Raw genomic sequence first — 25245 nt, forward strand, 5'->3', positions numbered from 1 at the left:
CACCAGGTTCAGCAGCATCACTGTCCTATCAATGATATTATTGCTGGACCAGCCTAAAGTAGAAATGAATGGAGAAATTATTAATTTCAGTTGACAGGCTGAGTTCAAGCTGATCATTTAAGTGAAGTGCAGATTAATTAGATCAGGAAACCAGCCACACGGACACAGGTTTTTGAGATGTGAACTGGATGTGAAACAGGTTTCACACTCCGACAGCTGTCTCTTCACTGCAAGGTGGCCCGCCATTCAGTAATAACAGGAACTTCCTGAAATTTAGAAGTTAGTCTCTCTCTCTCTCTCTGGTTGTTTACATGCTTGTCATAGACTCTCCAGATGTGTCTTTCCCCCACTGCAGCTCATTCAGTTACTGTAACTCAAAGAGGAGGGAAACTCTGACACCTGGTGGATACACGGCACAGATGCTTCGGATCTTCGTCTAATCACGTTCGGCGTGTGTTTTCCAGGATGTCGATGTACCAGTGGTGAACCTCTCTTGAGGCCCGGATAGCCTGTGTTTATATCTTCAAACATACTTTTTGTCAATATCTAGTGTCTGATTTCTCAGCAGTCACATCATTCGCTCCCGTACTGTAGCTTCTGCTGCTCCCGCACAGAACACCTTCATGTCCCAGTGGGTCAGCCTGACCGGCTCATGATCTGTGACTATGGCCATCAGCTGGAAAACCATAAGAAAACCATACTTATAAGCAAACCATTTCTTGCAGCTGTTCTTTGATTGCAGGTGTCAGGCTTCCCAATTTTTTGGATTAATTCAGCGAGGAGCCTTCTTAATCAAGACTTTTCAACTGTACCATGTGCGTTTAGAACACCACATGCGGAAGCTTTGATGAATTTAATAATGTCTGATTTGGATCCTGCAGCTCTGGAGTCAGAGATACCGCCACTAGGTGAGGTAACTAACGCCACTAACTGGAGGCTTTTCACAGACTTATTGGGGCAAACTAACAGAAATTAATAACAGTAGTCCAGTCTAGAAGCAATAAATGCATGGACTAGTTTTTCCTATATTATTTATTCTGCTGTTCAGAGGTGTCCTTGATTTCCTTACCAAACATGTCAAGTCTGAGGCAGATGGAACAATGTATATACAGTATGAGATACATTAACTTCCTGTTTGATGTCAAAACATTGTATTCGCCGTTCCGCTACAGCAGATCCGTTAATATAAAGGTAAAACCCTTTGCAGTTCACTGTTGCAAAGGGCTTAAGATTAAACGGACCAAATTTGAAGTGGATCTGATACATCTTCTAGGACCAGTTTGCCAAAGTACGACACATGCACACTAAATTAAACATTGGCTGACTTCCGGTTGAGTTCAGGACATAGCTCCAAAAGGCTTTTTGTAAGTCTTGGCGTAGGCTGAGGTAGACCTCCAACACCCAGCCCAACAGGAAGTCCCCCAGTGCAGAATACCTTAACATTGAAAAACTAACGTAAGATGTCTAATATTTACATTAAAGACAGAAGTCACAAATTCAAAAAAACTATTTGATTTTCATATTTTAAAGGATAACCTGTGACTGTGCAGTGTTCAACCCTTGTAAGTGAAATATGGAATACTATGTATTGTACATATTTTTGCCTTACTGGAGCTGTAAAGCAAGATAGATATTGCTTTATAGATATTGGTTTACCTCCAACTGCCAGAAAGCTTCCATATGTGCGTTTTGAATAGAGGGAAATATGACTCATAACCACAAACATGTAACCCCGCTTTCCACTGTCAGATGTCAGACTGTCTTGTGAAAATGCAAACCTCTAACTAGGGATGATGTATTTTTATTGTTCTATGCAACTGCTTCTGTTCACATGCATCTGTGGTTTTGTTATAATTGGTTTGTTTTATATTTTATTTTTTTGGAGCATTACATTGGTCGATGTAGTAGAATTGTTCTCATGCTTTACAAGTCTCCTTCGCAGACCTGCAGCCTCTCTCGGAGGGTAGAAGAAATACAAAGCAGCTCGTGATTTTCATAAAACTTTTAATTCAATTGTTTCATTCAAGACCATTAACAAAAGAACATAAGAACCTCTGAAGATGGTTCAACTGAAACCCTGGCGATCTCGTAAGTTGAAATTAATTTTGACTGTAACTTAAATGTGCAGAGGCACAATAGCTCACCCTCCCATTTTTTTTCAAGAGCACTAATCCTGATTTTAATGCTTTTTTTTTTTTTTAAACAGAATTTCTAATACTTTACCTTTCTTCTTATTTAAGTTAATTTGTTTCATTATATCTGAAGTTTGAACTTTCACTAAGGGAAAAAAAAAAAAAAAGCACACATTACATACAGTATAGTTCAACCCACAGGCTTGGGATGCATATCAGTATTATTCCTACTAGAAAAGACAGCCACCCTAAGATTGTTCTGAATATTTTGGCGGTTGGCTGGGAACAGGATACACCTTTTTTGTTTTGTCGTTTTTTGTTTTGTTTAGTTTTTTTTATTTCACTTTGCTTGTAGTTTTTAGGCACCTTATTCTTACTTAATTCAATATTAGCAGATTGAATTTCAATGAAAAAAAAAAAAGAAAAACTATGTGCAAAAAAGAAAAGAAAAAAAAAAACATAGTATAAAAGAACTGCAGATATAAGATGCCACGAGGAATTCTGCACCCGTGAAAAATTGCTTAAGCGGAGCATGTGAATACCAATAAGGTATCTAAAGGCTCCAGTCTGGTAAAGTAAATCCTATCAGATCAACTACTTTGACATTCACATACATCACACAAACCATGCTTTCACTTCAGCTCTTCAATAAAGCATTTTAAAACTGCTCAAAAAAACGAGCAGAGAAGAATCGTCAGTTTCAGCTCGCACATGAGAAATATGATCCTCCTTATGGAGGGAACTTTGCTTTGCTTTATATATGTTTTGTAGGAAAGCATACAGAAAGGTGGAAACGTGATTTAATGAAACCAGTTTAAGTTTCCATGGGTAAAGGAGCAAATATGAGAAAAACAAAAACAAAAACAAAAACGGAGCAGTAGCTCAAAAGACATGCCAAACAGACGCACTCATTCACCCAGGCAAACTACTGGACAGATTACAGGTGCAGAATTCCAGACAAAGCAGATTCAAAAAGAGAGAGGGGGACATAAGACAGCCGCACAATCATCACTCTGATTTAGAGGGACGGGGCCCTCAGAAACAAATACCTCCGTTACACACTAATCACTTCTAGGATACGTCACACAGACACACGCACGCACACACTCAAGAGATCCCATGTACACTGCAGTGTGGACTCCGTATCAAGTACATCATACATGGGAGGCAGGGATACCGTGGAATGAGAACGGTTCCCTCGCAGGTATCAATGAGGACACATGCCGATTACTGTATGTGTTTATGTTTTGTGTTTGCGTTTGTGTGTACAAGCATGTGTCAAATCAATTTCCCTTATCTCCTGCTGTTGCCTTTTAGGACGGCGCGAGCGTCCCACCAACACTGAATGGGGGCGGGCTCTGTGCGCCTCAGTCGATGACACCAGGCTGACGAGTCTTGCGCTCCACACTGAAGCCCTGTGCAGGAGAGGACAAACTTTATCAATGTCGATGCGAGATCAAGTCATCCACTCAAATTTGAAGGTTAAAGGAAGGAGAATATAAAACATGATGTGGTTCTCGTCATTAATGATCATCGCAAGACAACCACAGCTAAGCACAGACTTCAAAGTCTAAACATTGGCCCTTGAGGCACAATGTGTGGGAAATTGATAAAAGAGACATCAAGAATGCTATCATAGCAAACTATATTTGGTTAAGTGCAGTTCAAAGTTTAACTTGTTATGAATTTTGTAGTATTAGACCATTGTGGACCATTACATTTTTAAAAAAAAAAACTAGAACAGATGAGCAAGATCGCAGATGGGATTTTTACGTGAATTAACATTTATGAGACATTTATGAGTGAATTTTGATTTTTTTTTTTCAAGTACAGCAGATAATGCACTTAATCCCAGTGAATAGTTCTGATTGACAGTATACTACGTTACTACCTCAAATCAAAACTGGTAGTTGATTAAAAAACAGGTCAACACGAATAAATAAAAGTCAAAGTCACCTAATGTACAATTTTAATGCTTAAATCTTTTTTCTATTTAACAACAATATAATCATGCTTTTCAACACTTTGCTGTCTTAAAGACTCTCAAAAGCATTTTTGTCCTATTTCAATTATTGTGGGTGTATGTTTCAATGTCTCAGCCAACCGTGATAGTGTAAGATATATAATCTTTCATAATAAAAGCCATGATAAGAAATGAAATGGTTCTGTCCGCTTAAATGCTAAAGGCTTTTTAATTTGAAAGGATTGTGGGAAGTTTTGAGTTTGTATTAACAGTGTGATGTAATAACTAAAATAGTATAAAAAACAAGTTTTCATACTTAAATATGTCCAATTATACATATCTACCAGAGGGAATTAGAAATAAATGCCTCAAATAAATATTTGAGTCAATACTGTAGGTGTAGATGTGAATTTCACTCAACTTAACTCTGTTTTACCTATATTTAACATTTCCATTACATTGGAGGGAAATAGCACATCAGCTGTATGAACAACTTTCAGAGTACAGGCAAAATGTGCAGCATGCTTGGTCGTACCTTTGAGTTGTCCGGGCCGCGGGGCTGTCTTACGATGACCAGGCGAGGAGCACTGGCGTCGTCGAGCGTGATGCTCTTCAATCGATTCACCAGGCGGTCGGGGCGAGGAGTTGCCACTGGTTTAGGCCCCTCGCTGCAACGTCAGGGGGCATCATATGAATTCATGATCAACAACGGGACCAAACATTTTTCATCTTGAAAAAGTTTAAAAACACATATACTGTGCGCCTACCTGACTCTGCGTACGTTGCAGGCACTACATTTTCCTGTGCGCTGATTGAGGACAACAGAGAACTCCACCTCGTCACCGGTCTGGAGCTCCAGGCCGTCTTGCACTTCTTTGACATGGAAGAACAGCTTCTTGCTCTCACCAACTTCATACGTGATGAAGCCAAACTGGGGACAGGAAAATAAAACAGAGTTTAAAAAAAAAATTGGTAGCCATTCACTAACCATCAATATATTGTGCTGTAGACACCAGCATCTGACGCATGTGATTCTAAGTGATCTGAACCAAAAGTGAAACTGTAAAGAAACTGATCACTACCTGGTCTTTGACGCACTCCACCATGGCCCTTCGCTGAGGGACTACGTGACAGGCCATCTTCTGTCCAGTCAGAACAACCGTGCACAGCTGGAACTTCACAAGTTCTCCTTTCTGCAGACAATCTGCTTTGTTGGCCATACCCACGATGCCAAAGGGATAATTCGGGCCTTTCGTTCCACCTGAGGAAACCAAGGAGGAGTGACTTCTTAGCTCTCTCCACAGAAAAACTGTGCTGTAAATATTAGGTACTATTATCATCATAACTTGATACCAACCTTCCTCTGCGACTTCAATAAGCCCTTGGTATTCCGTCTGGGAGGGGTCTACACTGCGCAAAGGACGGATGACTTTCCCCACCATCACTGTCCCACCAACATCCTCACCGATGCCATTCACTAAAAGGGGAAACAATATTTGACATACATTTTATTTGTAGAGACTTTTTTTTTTTTTGAAATGATTCATTTAAATAAAATCAGCTAGAGTCAAACCAACTCATACCTGCAGTCACTTTGGTAACCTTTTCAGCACTGACTTTGTTTCCTTTCCCCTTAGACAGCGTGTACTCCACTGTGTCGCCCAGCTCCAAGCTGTCCAAGTCGCCACACATTTCACTGAGGGGGGAAAAAAGCACAGAACAGCCGGGGCTTGAATATAATTGAACAGATCTTTGGATGCCATTGATGAATGAACAATCCGCATCGCGTAATTGAAACCCGTACCTGTAGTGAAAGAAAATTTCTTGGTCGTGATTTGCCGTCTCGATGAAGCCAAAGTTGTCTTTCAGCGTGGCAACAAATCCGTGCAGTCGCTTGGCGTTGGAGGTGTTACGGTTAAGGACCCTGATGGAGACGGCACTCTGCTGGCCGCTCCGCTTCACTTCGTTGATGGAGAACTCCACCTAGAGGACAAACATGAGTCTTTCATGGCACTGACAACGTGAATCGCCACTGCAATTGGCCACAAGAGGAGGGTGACATTAGCAGCGATCGTCTGCTGCAGGAGCAGCAGTGTTTCCCACTAATTACCCAGCCAGCATATACCTGTCTAGAAATATGAGGAAACATAATCTGATATATTGCAACATACTGGGTGTGAATGCTGGAAGCATAAATGTTATTCTACAAGTCTATTATTATTGGTGTGAATGCTGGAAGCATGTTTTGTCCCTCTTCTCCTTCCACAATGTTCAACCTAGAAACTTCCTGCAAACATCAGAACGCTCAATTGTATTCAACTTTTTCAGAACTGTCATACTTTCCGGAAATATTCAACGTTTGGCGTGATTGTTCTGAGGGAACGTTCAAAATGTACATTTTCACCCTCCATGTTTTTTCAATTCTTATCTACTCATTCATACTTTCAGCTACAAGCTCCATTCAACCCCTAAAATGTTCCACATCTTTCAGACATTCAAGATATATTGCAACTTTCAAATCCCATTTAAACTTTTCAAAATGTTTGATGTAAACTCTCTCAGCCCATCTCGCACTTAAACATTAGTGTGTAGTTTGATCGGAATTTTCACAGCCAGAGTGAGGGAAATAAAAGTTACAGTGGAGAGGAGATGGAAACTGAAATTTCTCATTATACAATTTTACATAAAAACGTAGGGATTTTTGTGCTCTTTCACACGGGACCTACGTGACTATGTAAGCAAACAGACATACCCTTTTGTCACTACAGGCCTCCAAGTGAGAGGAGGGCCAACAAACTACTGCATTAAACCAACATTTTAAACAGGTAGGCACAGAGAATGAATGTTGCCATCACCATGGCAACTTTTCACTGCAGTTGGGGACACAGCAGATTACTGCAGCCTGACAGACACACAGGATTTGGACATTTTCATACTTCTCCCAAGCAGTTTTCATTTCTCATCATTCATACTTACGACAAACTTCATTCAAACCTTAAAATGGTCCTCAACCCCGTTTACATGGAATTCATACTCCTTTAGCCATTCCCTGCCAGCATTATGCCAGGTAATGTAAATACAACTGTCTTTCTCCACCGTAAACTTAATTATTAAGTCTCATTCATACTGAATAATGTCCTTCTTATGAGACATTTCACTCCGAAAAGTCTGTACCACAAAATCTAATCTGTTTTCTCTGCCATCTCTGGAATGTTGGCAAAGTTCTCCCTCACCTTCAGCGGATCCCTGACTAGAACGTTTTTCTTCTTATGGCGCAGAAGGGGGAGGTCCTCACTTTTGTCTAGCATGCCGTACGTTTCTGCCATTTTTCCTAAGAGCAAGTGTTCGTCGAGAAATTCAGGTGTGTTCAAGTGTCTCGCATCTGTCAGCTATAATTCAAATGGGAAGAGAGGATCCACTACATGTTATATGCGATGAGATCACAGGAGCGTGTATGCCTTTGATCATTCGATCAACGGGAATTACATCACATTTGCATCATAATGGATTTTTTGATTTGACTTTTTATTTTATTTTAAAACTGCACTCAATTCTAATCACGCACCAAACTGAAATCACAGAAAATCACCACTTCTGATTTTTTTTTTTCTCTCATTAATTGAAGTATTTCCTTTTACCGATCCCTCGCAGTGGTGTGTAACTACAAATGAAAACTTGATATTTGTGACGGCTTCTCAACACTAAGGCTGTTTTTTTTGTTTATATTTTAAACAACCATGGAAAAGCCTTGTGCCGAAACAGCCACAGAAAACAATGTATTCGTTAACAAGGTAAGCACTGTCCTCTTAACACAATTTTTCAGGGAAGCAGGCACACCGCAATTTCTTCAGAAATTGTTTACTACTTTTTTCTGTGATTCTGTTCTGTGCTGTAATTGTTTTTAACGCAGAGAAGGATATTTTCAAAAGAAGCTACTTTCCTCCCCTTTTTTTGAAATCGTATGCTGGTGGGGGTCGTCCGTGTCCATTCAACAGACAGTTTGTTAGGATATTAATGGTAGTGCTCATCATTCATATCCATACAACCTTTGTGTTCATGACTAAATTCTTTACAGCACACAATTTTCTACACAAGCATAAAGTTCTTATCGATCTAGCCTCCTAATTTGTTATCAAAGTTCAACAGATTTATGGATCTAACTTTAAAAAGGTACAACATTTTTGTCCTGGGGATCATGACCCAGGACCCCCAGAGGGTCTGACGACCACCCACCATAGTCTCACTAAATCCTCTGGGAAATACTGCATTAGTAGAATTTGTAAATCCCGTCAGTGAGAAGTTTACTTTTTTTTCTTTGGGTTTCATTTAGTCTGAGGACTACTATGGATACCTTGTCTCCAGCCAGTGGGTGACCCCCTCCCTCTAGGTCTTTCACATGGTATGCCACAGTGAGCTTCACTCCGCAGTCTTCATATGCAATAACCCCTTCCTCAGATTCCTGTGAAAAAGGGAGAACAAATCAAACTTTCATTAACTGAGCAACACCAGTGTTTGATCCAGCTGGCCCCAGCAGTCGCTCGTCAATGATATACCCATCTCAGCTAAATCTGTTGAATCTACCAGTTTCAAATTATTTGATAAGAGGTTTCCAGGTATGCAGTGAATTAGAAGATGGTGTGCAGACAGCCCTCACAAGCATGAGAGAGGCACCAGTGTATCACTCTGCTGCAGCAGCAGCTGGTTAGCATGAGTCTAGTCTACTGCGACACCTCTGAGTTACAGCCTTACTATGCAGTGGAGCGTTATTACCCATCAATAGTGTAGTTTCAACTATTGGGAACAGTCCTGCAATACTCAATTATTCATAGTTATAGTCTGAACAGTATGAAATTAACATTTTTCCTAATTTAATCCCCAAAAAGGTATGACAAAAACAGTGGTCAGGTGGTGAGACCACCAGGCGCCTCAGAATGTTCTGAGATCTTCCTTTTGATGTTGACGCACCTGACTCAGACACTCTCCTGCTGCGTTCTACGTATGTGAAAGGACAAACTCCAGGAAATGTCTGGACCCAATTTTCCAGACACTTTCTAGAGTTCATGTCTGAAAAGAGCTTAAGTCTGATGTATGCTAAGGACATTTTTTTGCGTTTTCCTTCAAACAGACTGTTCCCCAAAGCCATTCTAGTAATCAGGATTAGTGTTTAATTACCAACTGTGAAGCCCTGCTGCTCACTGACACAATGGATGATTCCATGTTAAGGGTTAATTGGTGAACAAACACCATGCTGTCATTGTAGGAGGTAAAGGAGGTAATCAGTCGGCCAGAGGCCTGCAAAGACCAACCTTTTCTACAACTTTACCCTTGAAGGATAAGAGAGACAGACACTCATTAAGAAAGCAAGGCTGGTCAGCATCACACTTGAAAAACATATCTTTTTAAACTAAATTTTCTTCACAGTTGTCTTTTAAATTTGACATCCAAAAGGTCTAGGGATACATTTTTTAATGTTAGTGAACTATTGGTGTATATATATATATATATATATATATATATATATATATATATATATATATATACACACATTTGTACAATTTGCCTAGAATTCATTCTTTTGAGAGACATGATCATGTGGCTTCATGCAGAAAGTCTCAGTCCTACCTTGTCTTTTTTCTAACCAACAAGGGGCATGAACAGGAGGAGGTCAAAGGAGGAGAAAGCAAAGAGTAAAATTAGAACTAAAAAGGAAGAAAAAAAATTGGTAGAGGAAGTAGGCTGGGGTGGAGAAACCACGCTATTCTTTTTAAATGCACTGGGGGGTGGAAGAAATAACATCTGTCATAACTGTGCACTAATAGTACCTTCTCCTTGTTCTTGGTGGGGCTGGCATTCTTGTTGCCGACTGCAACTTCTTTTTCCACCACACCCATAAAACGCTGCTCAGACTGGGTATGGAAAGAAACGGTGCCCTTGGGCAGCTTCTTGATGCGCACGGCATGGTTCCTCTGAGCGGACAACATATCCTGGTGACGACAGGACATTTACTTTCAACTTCTTGTATGCAAATACTCATGAAGTGCCTGCTTAAGTAATAACATAGAATACATACTTTGGCGAAAATCTTATAAACAGGACCTACAGGCACAACAGTAAACTCCACTTCATCGGAGATGTGCAGTTGGGTCTCCTCCAGCACTTCACTGAAGTGAAAGAACATCCTAGCATCCCGATCCACGCACTTTATAAAGCCAAAGCCATCGCGTATAGCCGCAATCACCCCCTAGAAAGAGTTTTGGTAGCACAATTGCTATCTATTAATATGTAACCACTTCAGTTCAGTTAATGTAGATGCATTACACAATGGACCACTTCAGGGAGGGGAAAAATAATAATAAAATCACAGTAACTTGTACTTTTTGCAATCCCTTACCATTTCACGCGTCTCCTTGGTGAAGTCGAAGGTGTCTGGGAGGATGTCAATGTTCGTCGCCCTCTCCAGCTTGTCTCTGCGGTCGGTGGAGATGTTGAACTGTATGTGGTCGCCCTCCAACAGGGTCACCTTGGATTTTGTGTCCTTCTCGCCAAACGGCAGCTCCTTGTCTGCGAAACCAATCCGGGCACTGATGCGACCTGGAAGAGGGTCGTTCTGTGGGAGCAGGAAGATGAGATTTGTCAAAGAAGTACATTATGTTCTTCGTTGTCGTCATGTATTTAAAAAGCAGGGATGGAAACATAAGAATCCAACGTGACAAATTTATTATCTACTTGCCTGGTTTTTGGTGGGAACCTTGGGAATGACCTTGACGACAGTGCCTTCAAACTGCTCAATGCTGATATCCTCAAAGATGACAGTTCCTTGGGGGAGCAGCCTCACATCAGTGGCTACTTCTTTACCCTGCGGCACAAGAACACAAAACTTAAATTATGCTCCAAACACATTAATACAAATTAATTCAAGTCAGTCTGGTATTTGTGGGTGGAAAAGTTATAAAGCTTGAACAACACCTACATTTCTGTCTTTGATGGTGAACTCGACGTCGTCGCCCGCCTGCAGAGCTTCCAGATCACCCTTGAACTCGCTGTAGTGAAAGAAAATCTCCTTCACCACATCGGCCCTCTCGATGAATCCAAAGGCCTCCTGAAAGACAAACACATGGTTGATGAACATACACGTTCAAATTGAAACTTTGTAGGACTTGGCATGTTTACATCTTGGAGTAGGAGAAAAAAACAAAACAGATTGGCAAACATTGAGGTCGAAGTTACTATATTGTAATATTTTAATATTATATTCACCTGTATGGTGGAAACCATTGTGTTATGATCTGTTTGTCTTTTACTTGTAAACAAGTAGCTAGGCTGGTTAAATCCAGGTCGTCGGGGAAAGTGCATCTCTCTTTATAAACGACTCGGGACAGCGCGTTTAGTTTGACCGAGTCTTCTATCACAAAGATAATCACACTACGTCTAATTTGCCAAAAATAATGATAAAAGTTCATGCAATGGACCATACCTTTGTAGCGCACACCACACCTTGGCACCTCATTTGCTTTTTCTTCACAAGCTGAATGTTACGAGCGCTGACCGCACCAGTGCTGAAATTACAACAGGGAGAACAGTTAAATCAGGTGCAAGCTGTGAATCCTCAAGGTAATACAGACAAGGTGTGAAGACCCACTGTTTGTTGGTGTCCATGTAAAAGCTGACTTTGTCACCCGTGTCCAGGTGGATACTCCCCTCAACATCATCAGTAGTGTAGGTAAGGTAGAACACTTCCTGTGGAAAAGTCACAGTGTCAAACGGTTTGGGACAAACCGATTCATTCTTTTACCATTTCACAATCAAGACCACCAAATTAAATAAAAATAAGAGAGCTCATGCTGTGCATTCAGAGTGTATTAAGTAACTTCCCTTTAGACTTTTTGTTATACTGCACCAGAAATCTTAAAGGTTTCTACACATTTATTAAAAAAGGAAAAAACTGAAATATCAAATATTTACAACCACACATGAACACATGCCAACTCTGAGCCCCCCACAGTATATGGTAACACATCCGATACAGATTTTTTTGGGGCCGATATATCTATATTAGGGAGTACAAGATTCCTGATACCGATACATCGGCTGATATAAATATACATTTTTATTTTTATCTGTCAATGATTCCAAAGATGTCATCATCAAACCTTTATGACAGAAATGTAATTGAGGCTTGATATTTTAGTTTAACCATAAACTTTATCATAAATAAATACAACCAAATAAATAGAACTTGAATTAAGAAAATAAACATTTATTTTACCTAAAATGTAAACATAAATGCACATCTGTTGGCCAATAATATCGCTCAGGCTCTAAACATATTGGCCGCTGTCTGTCAATGGCTAATATCGGCCGATATTATCGGCCAACCGATATATTGGTCGGGCTTTATGTAGAAATGAGCATTTAGCAAACACAAACAAATTATTATGAGTTATGTCTGTACAAAATCCCCCCCAAAATTTTAATACATTAACACTTCTTCTCTTACCCCATTTCTTTCGTAACAAACGCTGCCAGTGGGATTCTGCACGGGAGCAGACTTTCCATCCCCGTGCACTGGGATTGCTGAGACGACCTACAGCAGAGCAGGAAAATGGCAGATGGGAGACATTAGCACACTGCTTTTGCCAAACTTAGCCCTAATATTCATTATTATTTCAAAGCCCAAACAAAACATCTCTGCACATATGATGGATGAGATGGCTGAATTTCAAATAAATGTCAAGAGTAACAAGTATTTTAAGTGTCAAGAGATGTGGAGCAACATCTAAAGAGTTGCATGTATAAGATAGTGTTTCAGTGTAAGTGTTTCAAACCCTCTATAACCTGACTAAAGAAGTCGGTGAGCAAATGAAACGGCATGAGTGTGCGGCTTTGTGGAATCACACTGCACTCTGCGTATAAAGTTATCTTTGTTATGTGAATGCACTACAAGACGAGCGGCGTCAATGGCATGTTATGAACTGTACATGACCAATGAGGTACGACAGCCTGGCACGGAAAAGCCTCCGCCCTCCACCGCCAAGTTCAACTTAATGACGCAGCAGTCGAGGCCCATTGACTCTTTACAGTCATGTACCAGCAAGTTACTTGTCGGATTTGTTTTAGAATCGTTATTCGCCCACTGGGCATTTCAATGATGACTAGATTTGTTCAGACATTCAACGCCTCCAGCAAACATGCATGTCATCATTAACAAGTCAATTTGAAATTCAACTGTCTCACAAATCTATTTTTTTTCTTTTTCTTTTTTGATGCAGGATTGGAGGGGATCACAATTTTACAGTGTCATTAGAATATCCCCTCCCCCCCTGCCCAAAAATAAACAATGGGCAATATAAATGTTACGTTGACAGACAAGGACAGAACCAAAAATAAAATGGTGTTCCTTAACTGGATGAATATAACCATGCAGCACAGTAAAGGGATAGGCGTGCAGGTCTGGCCCCACCTGGCCCGAGATGCGCTCCTCTGGCAGCACCTCTGGCTTAATCTTAAGCAGCTTCACTGCTATGGGCTTGCCAGTGCGCCTGTCAGAGGATACCTCAAACTCTACATCATCTGAGGAGAGAGGAGCGGGAGAACACCAAAAACACTTAGCACACTTCAAATGACACAATTGACGGCTTCAGTTTGGATTTTCCTTTAAACGAGTGAAAACTGAGGTGAATTGTTGAGGATTGGTGCACAAGTTTGAGGCCTCACCTCCTATTTTAAGCTCCTGCAGGTTGCCATTGTACTGAGAGCAGTGGAAGAAGAGACGATCCTGACGTTCAGAGCACTGGATGAACCCATAGGAAGTCAGAAGCTTCTCCACCACGCCCGTCTCTCTGATGCCAGGTCCTGTGCCGTTGGCGTACGCAGTGTGCCCATTGTTATGGAGCATTCCTGGGTCAAAACTCATCTGGGGAAGAGGAGAGGCACGTGTTAAATTGCATTCAGTAGTGGATCAATGTGAAGCAGATAAAAAAAGTAGCTTTAATTTAATGCAGGGTTTGATGCCAACTTAAAAAAATCACTTCAAACATGCAGGTACAGCACTTAACACAGCATGTGGGGAAGGGAAAAAAAGATAATATAAAGCTACATTAGAGCCTGCGGGGGCTACCTGGCCCTTAACAGAGGGATAAACACACCGATAATGTTTTAAAGACTTTCAGGATAATTCAAACCTTTGACTAGAAGAAACATTTCTAAGCAACAAACTCCTGGTTTGCTTTGTGTCATGCACTAAAAGCAACAATTCACTCAATTTTACAAGTGATTTTAGCTCCAAACCACCTAAGTGCTGACAAATAAATCATGCAATTTTGGTTAGACAGACACGTGTTCACCGTCCTCTACCAACCAACGATTACAACGCAATACCAGTAAAAATGCCCTCGTCAAAATCTGCCACTTAACCCTGGTTGAACTTTCACGCAACTACAAACCATGCGGTTAGCGAAAGTCACACGACAGCAACTGTTGACAGGGGCTGTTAAAAAAAATCAACGCGGGAACTTCCAACCATGCCCCCTTACTGATCTCTGATACAAGGGAGTCCGCTTGCGTTTTTTACTTCCAGGGTGGGGGTGGCAAGACATAGAGGAGGAGCGGGGGATAGGCACGGGATCGGTAGAGGTGGACGGGGCAGAGCCAGTGTTGCGAGCCACTGGAGGTTCAGAGGAGCCTCTTTCCATTTCTGACACTGGGGTTAGGACTCGAATACGCTGTTGGGAGGAGGCAACAGCTTTGAGAAGGAGCATAGTCATCGCATTTAATGATTTTTGACCACTCACAAGTTGTCATTATGCAAAACCAGTTATCCAGCATGGTGGTTTACGACACTGTATCCTTTATTTGACCTTGCTCCTCTGCCGACATTTCATACACTGCTCAGTGTTTGCTCAGGCACGCAGTTTTTTTGGGGGGCCCTCCACATTCAAAAACAATATCTCAGCGATATAGTGCGATTGCACAAAGATTTCTCCGCTGCCTCTTTATCCTATCTTCGCTCATTACAACCACCGCCAATACTCAAACCCAGTGAGAAACCCTGACACCAAATTACCAAGACAAATCTCACATCACAGCATTAATCAATAGCACTGGTCAGTGGTTGAAAAATACCTGCGCATTCAAACAGGAACGGTTCTTCGGGGGAAGGCAGACATGAAAAACTGAAAGCCCAAACAACTTCTCTACAAACGGTCAAGGCAAAGTGGTTTAAGCGGAGTGTCAAAAGTTTTACATGTTAAAAAAAAAATAAAACTACTGAAAATGGGAGAATCTGAAAATGCAGGTGACAGTTCAAATAGCGGTGCATCTACAGTGGACAAGAGAGCTAGTGATGGGTTATGGGTTATGAAGGGGGTCCCAGGGCAGCCTCTTCTTTCAGGTCCTGTACTTCACTATCATGACAAGCTACTCTTAAAAAGGAGACATTAGCAGGTCTTTTACACTTTAATTTATGCCCAGACGGGACATTAAAGACTTGAATACACAGGAAGCTTGCAGGAACATTTGGTTTGGTTGCCCGTGCAGTGATTTCTCTTAAACATCCACATACAAAACGTATGTCTCAGAGATAATGAAAGGGTTTAGTTCAGTTTTGATGGGCATGAATTTTAAAATAATAACAATTTTAGTAATTTTTGTTTTTCCTAGGGACCAACTGTTATGTAGTGTTAACAGGATGTGATGCAAAGTAAAAATTTGGGGGAGATGGGGAAAAAAATGCTGTACTTGTACGACTTGTAAAAAGCGCAAAATGTCTGCAGTCTTAACAGCAGAACACCCCTCACCCTGCAACACTATATAACTGCGTAGAGGCTAGACTCGGGAGCCCAAAGAGGATGAAAGTTAGGCCATTCACAGCAGAGATGCAGGGCAAGGTGGGTGGATGGGTGTTCGATGGGGTGGGGGCACGTAGAAAAGACGTGGGAAGGTGAGACTTACGGATCGGCCATATGGCGACAGGCTGAGTCCGACAGGGGAGGTGCTGCCCAGGTCAGCGCTAACAAACGCGGTGGGTGGCGACGCAGGCAAGGTAAACTCAACAAAGCCTTTCCAGGGGCTGCCCATATTTTCCCATAAACTCGGACCAACCTTGCTTGAGCACTTGCTGAACTTGATGATTTTTTTTTTTTTTTTTTGCTGGACTGTTAAGTACTATTTTTATGTAACCACCCAATGATACACCGCTGGATGTCTGCAAGGGTGAAGAGAGGAACAAACATAACTGGTAAGGCAGATAGGTTCAGCCAGTGTGCCAAGTGTCACCAACAAAGAAAATAGGTGTGGGCTTTTATCCCCTAGGGAGGGAGTAAAAAAAAAAAGGGGAAAAAAAAGGGGAGAATAGGGAGGATTCGACTTCAAAATGACAAAAGAAAAAATAGGAGGGGGCTGGATGAGGGGAGGCAATCAAATCACTTCTCGAAATAAACTGAATAACCGGCAAAACGGTTTGGAGTTGGCGGTTCAGTACTACTGCCTCGTGTGAAGCTTTAAGAAGAGTCATCTTTAGCAAACATCGCTGTAGAGGTCAATAACATGACAAAATCAAATCTTTAGCTTATTATTACTTATCACACGCATTCCACGGTGTGCTACAATGAATGTACAAGGTTCTTTTCTAACCAGGCAGCTGCTAAAAAATAAACATTAATGAACAAACTCCAAACTAATCGATGAGACCAAAACTCCAGATCGAAAGCTTCAATTAAAGTCATTTTTGAAGTAGAGTTGCACATTGTTTGTCCAATTTGAATGTTGATTAAACTGGATGAACTGAACCATTGTTTGTGTTCAGTGATAAAAAAAAGAAAGAAAAAACAAGCTCTGCATTGCTGTCCAATAACAGCACAGCTGGCCAAACAGAACAGTCTGTTTTTGTACATCTGTATAATAACGTAATGTGTGTAAACAGGGAATTTACAAATTAATAGTTTCTGAAGTCAACGCCAACGTTTAGTATCTAAACACACTTGGGGGAGGCAATTACTCAGAACATGACAAGAGATAATAAGTGAACATGTACAGTTGACACAATAGGTCTCATGTTATAGGAGAATTACAGTTGAGACCCACCTTAGTCGTCTTGGGTCTTGTAATTGTCTGGATCTCGATGTCTATACAGTTCCTGTAGATCTCTTCATGCACACAGTTGAACACACTTGTTACACGTTTCTGGCACAAGTTCTAGATGGTTGCATAAAGCAAAAAGTGGGGGGGAGAAATCTGGCGCAAAAAAAGGCAAACGCAGGTGCAATAACACTGCTTAGAAAAATTTACAATGAAAAACAGTTGGAAGAGGAGAGAGGGGAGAAGTGTGTAGGGGGGAACTATGGGGAGGAGGAAAAAAAAAATAGCAGATAGCAGCCCACTCCACACCCCGGCAGTGTGTCGGAGGTGTGGTGAGGATGAGGAGGGCTAAGAGCAGCGTTGGGACGTGTGCTTTGTCAAAGCTGTTGAGTAGGCACAAACTTCTGGTTTCAGATCAGTTATCGTCTTCTCCGAATATGCTTGGGCATAGGATTGCTTCTCTTCTGTGTTGCAATTGGGCTGATGGGAGTCTTCTTTGGTCGTTTCAGGATTTGGTTACTTCTTGCGAATTGAACCCTTGAAGTGATCCTATTTTTCCCTCCACGTGTCTTGGGTGTTGCGACTTTGCTTGTTTCAGGAGGTTTATCTTCAGTTACTTTGTGATGATCTGAACTTGAAGCAGTTCCGGATGTTACAAAAATTCAGTTCCTTTTCACTTCATACTGTTGGGGGACAAAAAAAAAAAAGCAGATTTAATTGGTTGAGCAAAACCAATGACTATGACTTCACATTATGTTAATTGACGACAATTTCACGTAGAAAATGTTTGTGTTAAGACGAAAGAGAAGAAAAAAAAAAAAAGGTTCAAGGAGTCGAGGAGGTAGAGATCAAATGTAATTACGTTGTGGAGTGATAAGAAATCCACATACTGTCACATGAAAAACGGGAGCAACAATGAGGACCACTGTTTTGAGAACACTAGATTCTTTGCCCCAGACTCAAAAGTACAAAAATAGGTTTTCCTCAGATGCCTCTGGATGCAGCCCATAATGCCAGGCAGCTGACCAGCAGGCAAGGATCAACAAGTCCTTCTGCATACCTGCCGCTCAAGCCACGGTATTTATGGCACCCATTTGGACGTGGGCTCTCTGTTTTTGTCGTGCGTCCCAAAAACTCTCTGCACATCTACTGTAAATGTGTTCAATGTACGGGGTGAATAAAACGTGTGCATTATTTGTCGTCGGATCTCCGAGGACCTGGCTCCATCAGTAGGTCAGAGCACAGTGTTCTTGACCTAAATACGCTGCTTTGAAAAAAAACAAGCTGGGTGAGCCAACACCGGACACATGATATCTACTCTGCTGTGACTGTGTTGCAACGAGTCTGCCCACGCGTTACCAGGAAGGATGTTGTAAGAAATGCTCAAGCGGGATCCCGGGCGGGCGCCTCTCTTGATATTCATATCAAATGTCCAATTCTGGACTTGCAGCGCAGTGTTCCTCTCCAATGCCTGGGTGGCGGCGGGCCAGCAGAAGAGCTAAAGATGAACAAGCCCATTGATGGCACAAACAAGTCAGCCGTCACAAGACGGCTTGGGTTGTAGTGGGTTAAAGGTCAGGAGGGGTGAACAGAAGCGACACCTGTGTGCAAACAACCCTGGACGGGCTGGATGTTTTTATCTCTCCCCGCTTTGCCTTCACGGCAGTGGGGGACGCAGAAAAAAATGAATAAAGTCCATCCACTGCAATCCCCGGTTCAGCACTTTGTAATGAGTATCAAACGACAAGTCAGCTCATCAGTCAGCAGGACTGTCCCAGGTACGAAGCTCAGATCAGGGCCCCGGACAACAAGCCACCCCGACAGCACCGACCATGTGACTTCCTAGCTATCCGCTGCCAACATGGCCTGATCCAGCACGTTGCGGCAGGCAACACGGTGGGAAACGTCACATCTAGGCCCCGACAAGCTATTTTTTATTTTTTATTTTTTTAACCATGTCAAACTCCGAGATCTGTGCACAAAGAACCGACGGCGCGTTACAGAATCGCTCGTCGGGTCGGAGAGCGCACATGGGCACGGTTTACGCATACAAACAGTCGTCGCGATGACCTTGTGTGAACGATCGGAACCGGGGGTTAGCATGTCGCTAACGCTAAAGTCGTAAACAGCCAGTACACCCCCCCCCCCCCCCCCGGGCGTCTCCGACCCTTTAAAAGGAAGTTAATTCACTGCGACAGGGTTGCTACGTCACAAGCTAGCTCAGCTTAGCAGCACGTCGGGCGCCTCAAGTTATTCGATCGTGGCGGGTGTGCGCTGGGGCTCGAGTGGCGGAAACTTTTAGGGCAAAGTGAGCGGTCCGCCCGCGTCCTTCCTGTACACGACACGAACGACCGAGCCCCGTGCGCGAGACGTCCCCCTCTTTTCAACGTCCGCCGGGTTCGCTCTTAAATATGTGCACTTGGTGGAAACTTATTCGACAATTGTGACGCACCGAGTTGGTGCCTCGACAAATCCGGCCCACGTGTGATGGACGACTTGATAGAAATTTGCTAAAAATTAATTAAAAAAAAAAAAAAAAAATCACTGTTTTGGAAGAACCGGGCAGCAACCGATCGCTCTCTCCCTCGCGACACCGGCGGGTGTAGTGACAGATGGAAATTGAACAGACCGAAGCGGAGTTTTTTTTCTTCTTTGGAGCAGCTAATACGGAGACCGACCCTCGAGCATCAGTCCCGGCCCGAGCTGTGCCCACTTTGGAGCGAGTCGATGTCAAAAAAATCCCCCCAAAAAATCGTCCTCGGCTTCGCAAGTGGCAGCGTCGCTCCACTTCGTACGACGAAAATAACGGGCGGGCACACGCCGACGAGAGCTAGCCGCACGAGGACGGGGACAACAAAGAAGCTGCGTACGACGAGCGCTCGGCGGAGCTCGGGCTCCGTTCGGTCAAATTGTCTCGTCCTTGGCTCGTGGTCGACGCGAGCGCGTTCGCACGGGCGGTGTCTCGGCGGCGCACGTTTCCAGACACTCGGGGCCGCGCTACTGGAACACATTGGGCCGTGTGGCTAGGCCGTCCACGATGCTAACTCGCCGCTAGAGTTAGCTTCCCGTTAGCTAGCATGCTTGCTGGACTACTCGGTCCTTGTGATTCACGGCGAGGGGAAAAACACGGCTGCCCCCACCCAGGCCCGAGCTCTGCGTATGACCGGGCGCTGGATAAACCCCCTCGCTCCTCAGCGCCCGCGTTATATGACAGAGAAAATGACTAACTTGACACATCGCAACAACAAAAATTCTGAACTGTTGAGTGAAACGGTAAGATTAATTTTTTTTAAAGAAAACTCACCCCAACAGCTTTCAGCACTGTCACCAGCGCCGCTAGAAGCAGCACGGCACATTACGTAGTGATTAAGGAGGCGACTATCGCGATATTTGAACAGCGCGACCAGAGAGCCTTCGGAGTGGAGGGACCCGCCGCTGAGCAGATGCACGCGAGCGACATTGATGGTGTCTCTCGCAATGACCCATGGGACATTTTGGGCATACGATAACGTAATAACAATAGTGGTGTTTTCTATAACTTGCCTCCTGGGCGTGAAATCAGACATGTGAGGTTGACTTGAGTGTTTGACAGCAAACAGTCATCAGCGTGACACGGATCAGAAGTCAACACGTGGCCCCTCATTCAATTCGCCGACAGTGACTATTCTCCCCCCACAGTTGGGTTTCTGAGGCCACACGTTGCAGTTTGGTGGTGTAGTAGAGTCAATTGTTAAATAGACTGTTGGGAAAATGTCATATGACATGATTCTCATCTTGGTAATTGACACATTTTATACAGCTGTCCAATCGCAAAAGTATCACTGATATTTTGTTAGCCCCTTGACAGATGTCTGTCAATCTAATAGACTGTATTTATGTCTGTCTATTGTATTTTTTGTTGTTGTAAAAACTAGTTTTAAGACCCTAACTGTTTTAGTTTGATAAAACAATCCCAGCCTCAAGGTCGACATCTGTGTTCATCCGCGGATTAAGTCTGTTCAGTTGCCATCAAGATGGATCTGTTGAAATGTGAATTCAGCAGCTGTTGTGGCTGTGATTGTCGGATGACCTAGCTTACCTATGTTTTTGTCCAAACTGTATAGCTGTTTTGTTTTTTTGATTTGTTTTTACAACCCTAGCCTATCTAATTATCTAAACCTTCAGGTTTCTGGGAAGGTTTCAACCACCAAACAGGAGAGCAACAGACTAAAACTGACAATCAAGTCTGCAAAGAGAATCACTATATCATATATGTATACATAGCCTTCAATGTACATATCCAACCATCCCCTGTCCACATATTTATCAAGTATCAATTGTTTATTTAATTTATTCTTTAACCTGTTGTTCAGTTTTCTTAGTTGTTGTCCTCGTTCCTGGCTGTACATTTACTTATTGTACGGTAGAGTACTGAGAGCAATTTGCAAGTAAAGTGTAATTCCTTAAATAAATGAATAAATAAATGATAAACAAAGCCGGATGACGCTGGTCCACACTCCAAAACACTAGATGGCAGTCATGCGCCGTATCGCTAGTTTACCACCCGCCATTAAAAAGAAAGAAGAAGAATACGGAAGTGACGTTGTCGTTTAGTCTCGCTGCTCACACGGAAACGACAGACCTGTCAACAAACTACAGTGATTATTTTTGTTCGTATGTACTCGTTTTTTCTACCTGATAGTATTTGCCAAGGTCCACACTATTATGCACACGTTGCTGTAAAGTCATCGGAGCTGCCTCGGCTAGCCAAGGCCAGACAGCCCGGCGCAAGCTAACACCACGGTCAAGAAGTAGCTCGTTGTTTACGTTGCATTACGTACGGGGATCGCTTGATCCTTTTCAGGCAGTTTCCAGTAAATGGCCTGCACGTTAGAGAAAGTGCTGGGCGATGCTCGGACCCTTCTCGAGAGGCTGAAAGAGCACGACACGGCCGCCGAGGGACTGATCGAGCAGTCCGGGGCCCTCAGCCACAGAGTGCAGAGCATGAGAGAGGTGGGCAATGCCCTTCCAGACAAGGTAAGACACGGAGGGGTGTCTCCATCTGCCCTCAACGCGCTCACAGAGATTTCATTCAAGTTCGTGAGAGTTTAAAGCTGCACCGCTCACTGGCATGCGCGCTCAAGTGGTACAACAACAACTGGCTTAAATTTAATTTGTAAAGTGCCAAATTACAAACGTTTGATTCTGAAAAATATTTTTTTATATTTTAACAAATATGTGGCCTCAGTTTCTCAAATGTTTCTTTCTGGTCATCATGCAATCGCCCCTGAGTCTTAAGTCTGTTACTGCCAACCACAAGGAATATAGTGTTAGATATGTGGTAAGCCAACCACCTCAACCATTAATAATAATTACTAATAATCATCAAATGGTACATTAGGGTCTGGATGTCACAAAAACCATTTGCGATTCAGTATTGCGTATGACTTGTGTACATTTGTGTATTATATATAGTTTATGATGCTGAGATTACACATCGGAAAATACTTATAGGTTGTATCTTTACAATGGAAATCAAGACTTGCATTTAGGAATGAAACAACTGCTCTGCATCGTGACGTCCTGTACTAACACTTCTAAAGTTGGGTCTTTAAACAGAGCAACGAGTCTCTATTCGTTATCTTCTCTTCCCCGCTTCACTTCACTGCTCTCTGCCATCAGCACACAGAAGACACTTCACAGATTCAGGAGTTGACCAAATACAAGCCCCACGTTCTCCTGTCTCAGGAAAATACTCAAATCAAGGAGCTTCAGCAGGAGAATAAAGGTAAAGATAAACACAATCACTTCTGTGGATTGTATGACTGCCGTTTTATATATAGATTTTTTTTTCAAACCCACTTCCTGGCCGTCTCTGCAGAACTATGGTTGTCTCTCGAAGAACACCAGTATGCTTTGGAGTTGATCATGGGTCGGTACCGCAAGCAGATGCTTCAGCTGATGATGGCGAAGAAGGAGCTGGACACCAAGCCTGTGCTCAGCCTCCACGAGGACCACGCAAAAGTACATTCATAGGATAGGATTACACAGTTGCAGAGGTAGAGTTAAAAATGTGCAGATTTTCGGGGATAAAAAAAATGCCTTGCATTCTCATTCTCCAGGAAGTGCAGCACCAGGTGGAGCGAATATGCGAGATGGGCCAAGTGATGAGAAGAGCGGTGCAGGTGGATGATCAGCACTACTGCTCTGTTCGAGAGAGACTGGCTCAACTAGAGGTGAGCTCAGTAGAAGAGTTGCCTTAGTTGTTTTGAAACCTATTTAGTTAATGTGTGCATATCAGTGGTAACTCCAACGTCTGTCCAATAAAAGAATCTCCACTGTGTAAAATACCAGTTACCAATACTTTGTGAGAAGCTGCAGTTACAAACTGAAAGTGTCTACTCCGTGCAGTCTGATCACGTGACCAGAGGAGAGTTGACAACAAGAGGGAGAAATTACTGTACACAACTCCAAGTTCACCTTAAGAGTGAGGCTTCCCACAACAAAGTCTAACATCCAAGATGAAAGTCAGAGCTCTACAGACACTGAGCCAATTTCTGAGTTGCGTCGGTTGCTTGGACAAAGATATATTTGCTTATATGTCTAGTTAACTTTTCATATTCATGTCGTCAATTGAATAACATTTGTGGCATTTTCTGATAAATGTCAAAACCTGGAATTATAAAACCAAAAATTGTCTGCATGGCCAGATACCACTAGAGTTACTGTATGCAAGATTTTTCACTGAATATTGCACATGAGCAATTTTTTTATTTAATTTCTTTTCAGGTTGAGAACAAGGAGCTGCGAGACCTCCTGGTCATCAGCAAGAGCTCTGTGAAGACGGCCAGAGAAGAAACCAGCCAGCCAGCGACAGTAGCACAAGAGCAGTCCCCTGAACCAGGGTCCGACGAGTGACCGGAACAGCTACAGTGCGAACTGTGAATACGGAAAAAGAGTTCTTCAGAAGCAGGAGACTAAAGGGGTTGAAGATCTCTTCAACTGTGTTCACCGTATTCATTTTAATTACAATTTTTTTTTTTTTTTAACAAAATGTGGGACGCAATCAGACCACACAGCATCTGTAGCTAAGGCCACTTAAACAAAGCATTTACCAGTGGGTATATCTGCATGGTAGCTGTTTCACATGTACAGTACACATATATACACACATACATACCGAGGCAGCAAAAGCGAAGGGGATTTATTTAGTTTTTTTGCCAAAGATTAATTTACCCGTCAAGGACAAAGTTTCTACCTCTTTGTTGCCCCTTTGCTGTTCACTCACTCTCACAACACGTAGTCTGCTCATAACCACCCCATTATGACGTCACGATGAGATCAACTTGTAGGTTGCACCGTTGTACGAAGCTGTGTGTGATAATGACTTTGCCAACATGATGACTTTGGGCTGTTTCACAGTTTTGCCTGCTGACGATTCACAGTGGAACATTTGTACGTGTGATATGTGACTGTCCATCATCTTATGAATTTGATACCTTTTGTCTGACTGTACAATTCACATACAACATGAGTTCCGTGTTTATTACTTTGATTGTGTTGTCTTTAACACCTGTTTTTCTAGTTGTCAGATCTGGATGCGGTGTATTCAAATGAACCTAGCCGATGGCACATCTTTATTTAATGGTATCAATTTCAAAATATGCCAACTTTTTTTGTTTGTATGTTCTCCGAAATTGTATATTGTCATCTCAGGAAATCAGTGTTAATAAGGTGAACATGCTGTAACGACTTCACGACAGTGTACTGATGTGTGTCAAACTAAATTTCATTCAAATACTTTAAAAAATAAATTTGTAACAAATGCAATAATTTTGCATTTGTGATTTTATTTTTTTCTAGGATAACACAAAGACCTTTACTGGGAACACCAATCGGCCAACTATGGCAGTATTACAATGCATACAATCATGCAGATACGAATCAGGAGTCTCAGCTTTCGCATGAAACATCAATTAGATGTTAAAGTATGATCTCAGTGACTGACAGTAGATGGTAGTCTGAATTTGGACCCAACATTCTTGCTGTCAACAGCCCACACTGATGTTGGTGGTGTATTGGTGTGGGGAATGGTTT

At 42.4% G+C, this 25245-nt stretch overlaps 2 protein-coding genes across 17 annotated transcripts; one reads left to right on the forward strand and one right to left on the reverse strand.

Moving 5' to 3' along the window:
• Positions 1-1987: 1987 nt before the first annotated feature.
• On the reverse strand, positions 1988-20617 carry csde1 (cold shock domain containing E1, RNA-binding). Of its 14 annotated transcripts, none has more exons than XM_035645257.2 (24): positions 20474-20617; positions 17176-17852; positions 14628-14816; positions 13810-14008; positions 13499-13665; positions 12593-12679; positions 11735-11832; positions 11570-11651; positions 11066-11194; positions 10826-10951; positions 10487-10702; positions 10166-10336; positions 9918-10079; positions 9718-9729; positions 9402-9419; positions 8447-8554; positions 7329-7484; positions 5900-6078; positions 5679-5791; positions 5453-5572; positions 5178-5356; positions 4863-5026; positions 4631-4763; positions 1988-3547 (listed from the first exon to the last, which is right to left on the reverse strand). In XM_035645257.2, the coding sequence occupies exons 3-24, from the start codon at positions 14784-14786 to the stop codon at positions 3500-3502; spliced, it is 2826 nt and encodes a 941-aa protein (XP_035501150.2). In that variant the 5' UTR covers positions 14787-14816; positions 17176-17852; positions 20474-20617; the 3' UTR covers positions 1988-3499. The 14 variants fall into 14 exon arrangements, with proteins under 14 accessions (XP_035501150.2, XP_035501154.2, XP_035501157.2 ...); XM_035645261.2 differs by lacking the exon at positions 14628-14816 and adding an exon at positions 16045-16297; XM_035645264.2 differs by lacking the exon at positions 14628-14816.
• sike1 (suppressor of IKBKE 1) lies at positions 7818-24978 on the forward strand. Of its 3 annotated transcripts, none has more exons than XM_035645268.2 (5): positions 7818-7886; positions 22831-22936; positions 23030-23172; positions 23271-23384; positions 23938-24978. In XM_035645268.2, the coding sequence occupies exons 1-5, from the start codon at positions 7833-7835 to the stop codon at positions 24064-24066; spliced, it is 546 nt and encodes a 181-aa protein (XP_035501161.1). In that variant the 5' UTR covers positions 7818-7832; the 3' UTR covers positions 24067-24978. The 3 variants fall into 3 exon arrangements, with proteins under 3 accessions (XP_035501161.1, XP_035501160.1, XP_035501158.1); XM_035645267.2 differs by lacking the exon at positions 7818-7886 and adding an exon at positions 19350-20442; XM_035645265.2 differs by lacking the exon at positions 7818-7886 and adding an exon at positions 20751-22185.
• Positions 24979-25245: the final 267 nt, after the last annotated feature.

Source organism: Scophthalmus maximus, chromosome 3 (genome assembly GCF_022379125.1).
Source record: "Scophthalmus maximus strain ysfricsl-2021 chromosome 3, ASM2237912v1, whole genome shotgun sequence".
NCBI classification, from domain to species: Eukaryota; Metazoa; Chordata; class Actinopteri; order Pleuronectiformes; family Scophthalmidae; genus Scophthalmus; species Scophthalmus maximus.

What these genes read in the sequence shown, in the direction of transcription:
- csde1 (XM_035645257.2), bottom strand. Translation starts at nt 14,786, where the DNA reads ATGGAAAGAGGCTCCTCTGAACCTCCAGTGGCTCGCAACACTGGCTCT. An exon ending in TGCATGGTTATATTCATCCA is followed by an intron (nt 12,680 to 13,498) that starts GTTAAGGAACAC and finishes GCTCTGCTGTAG; the next exon opens with GTCGTCTCAGCAATCCCAGT. An exon ending in TGGAGTGCGTCAAAGACCAG is followed by an intron (nt 5,027 to 5,177) that starts GTAGTGATCAGT and finishes TCCTGTCCCCAG; the next exon opens with TTTGGCTTCATCACGTATGA.
- sike1 (XM_035645265.2), top strand. Translation starts at nt 22,027, where the DNA reads ATGGCCTGCACGTTAGAGAAAGTGCTGGGCGATGCTCGGACCCTTCTC. An exon ending in GCTTCAGCAGGAGAATAAAG is followed by an intron (nt 22,937 to 23,029) that starts GTAAAGATAAAC and finishes CCGTCTCTGCAG; the next exon opens with AACTATGGTTGTCTCTCGAA. An exon ending in TCCACGAGGACCACGCAAAA is followed by an intron (nt 23,173 to 23,270) that starts GTACATTCATAG and finishes CTCATTCTCCAG; the next exon opens with GAAGTGCAGCACCAGGTGGA.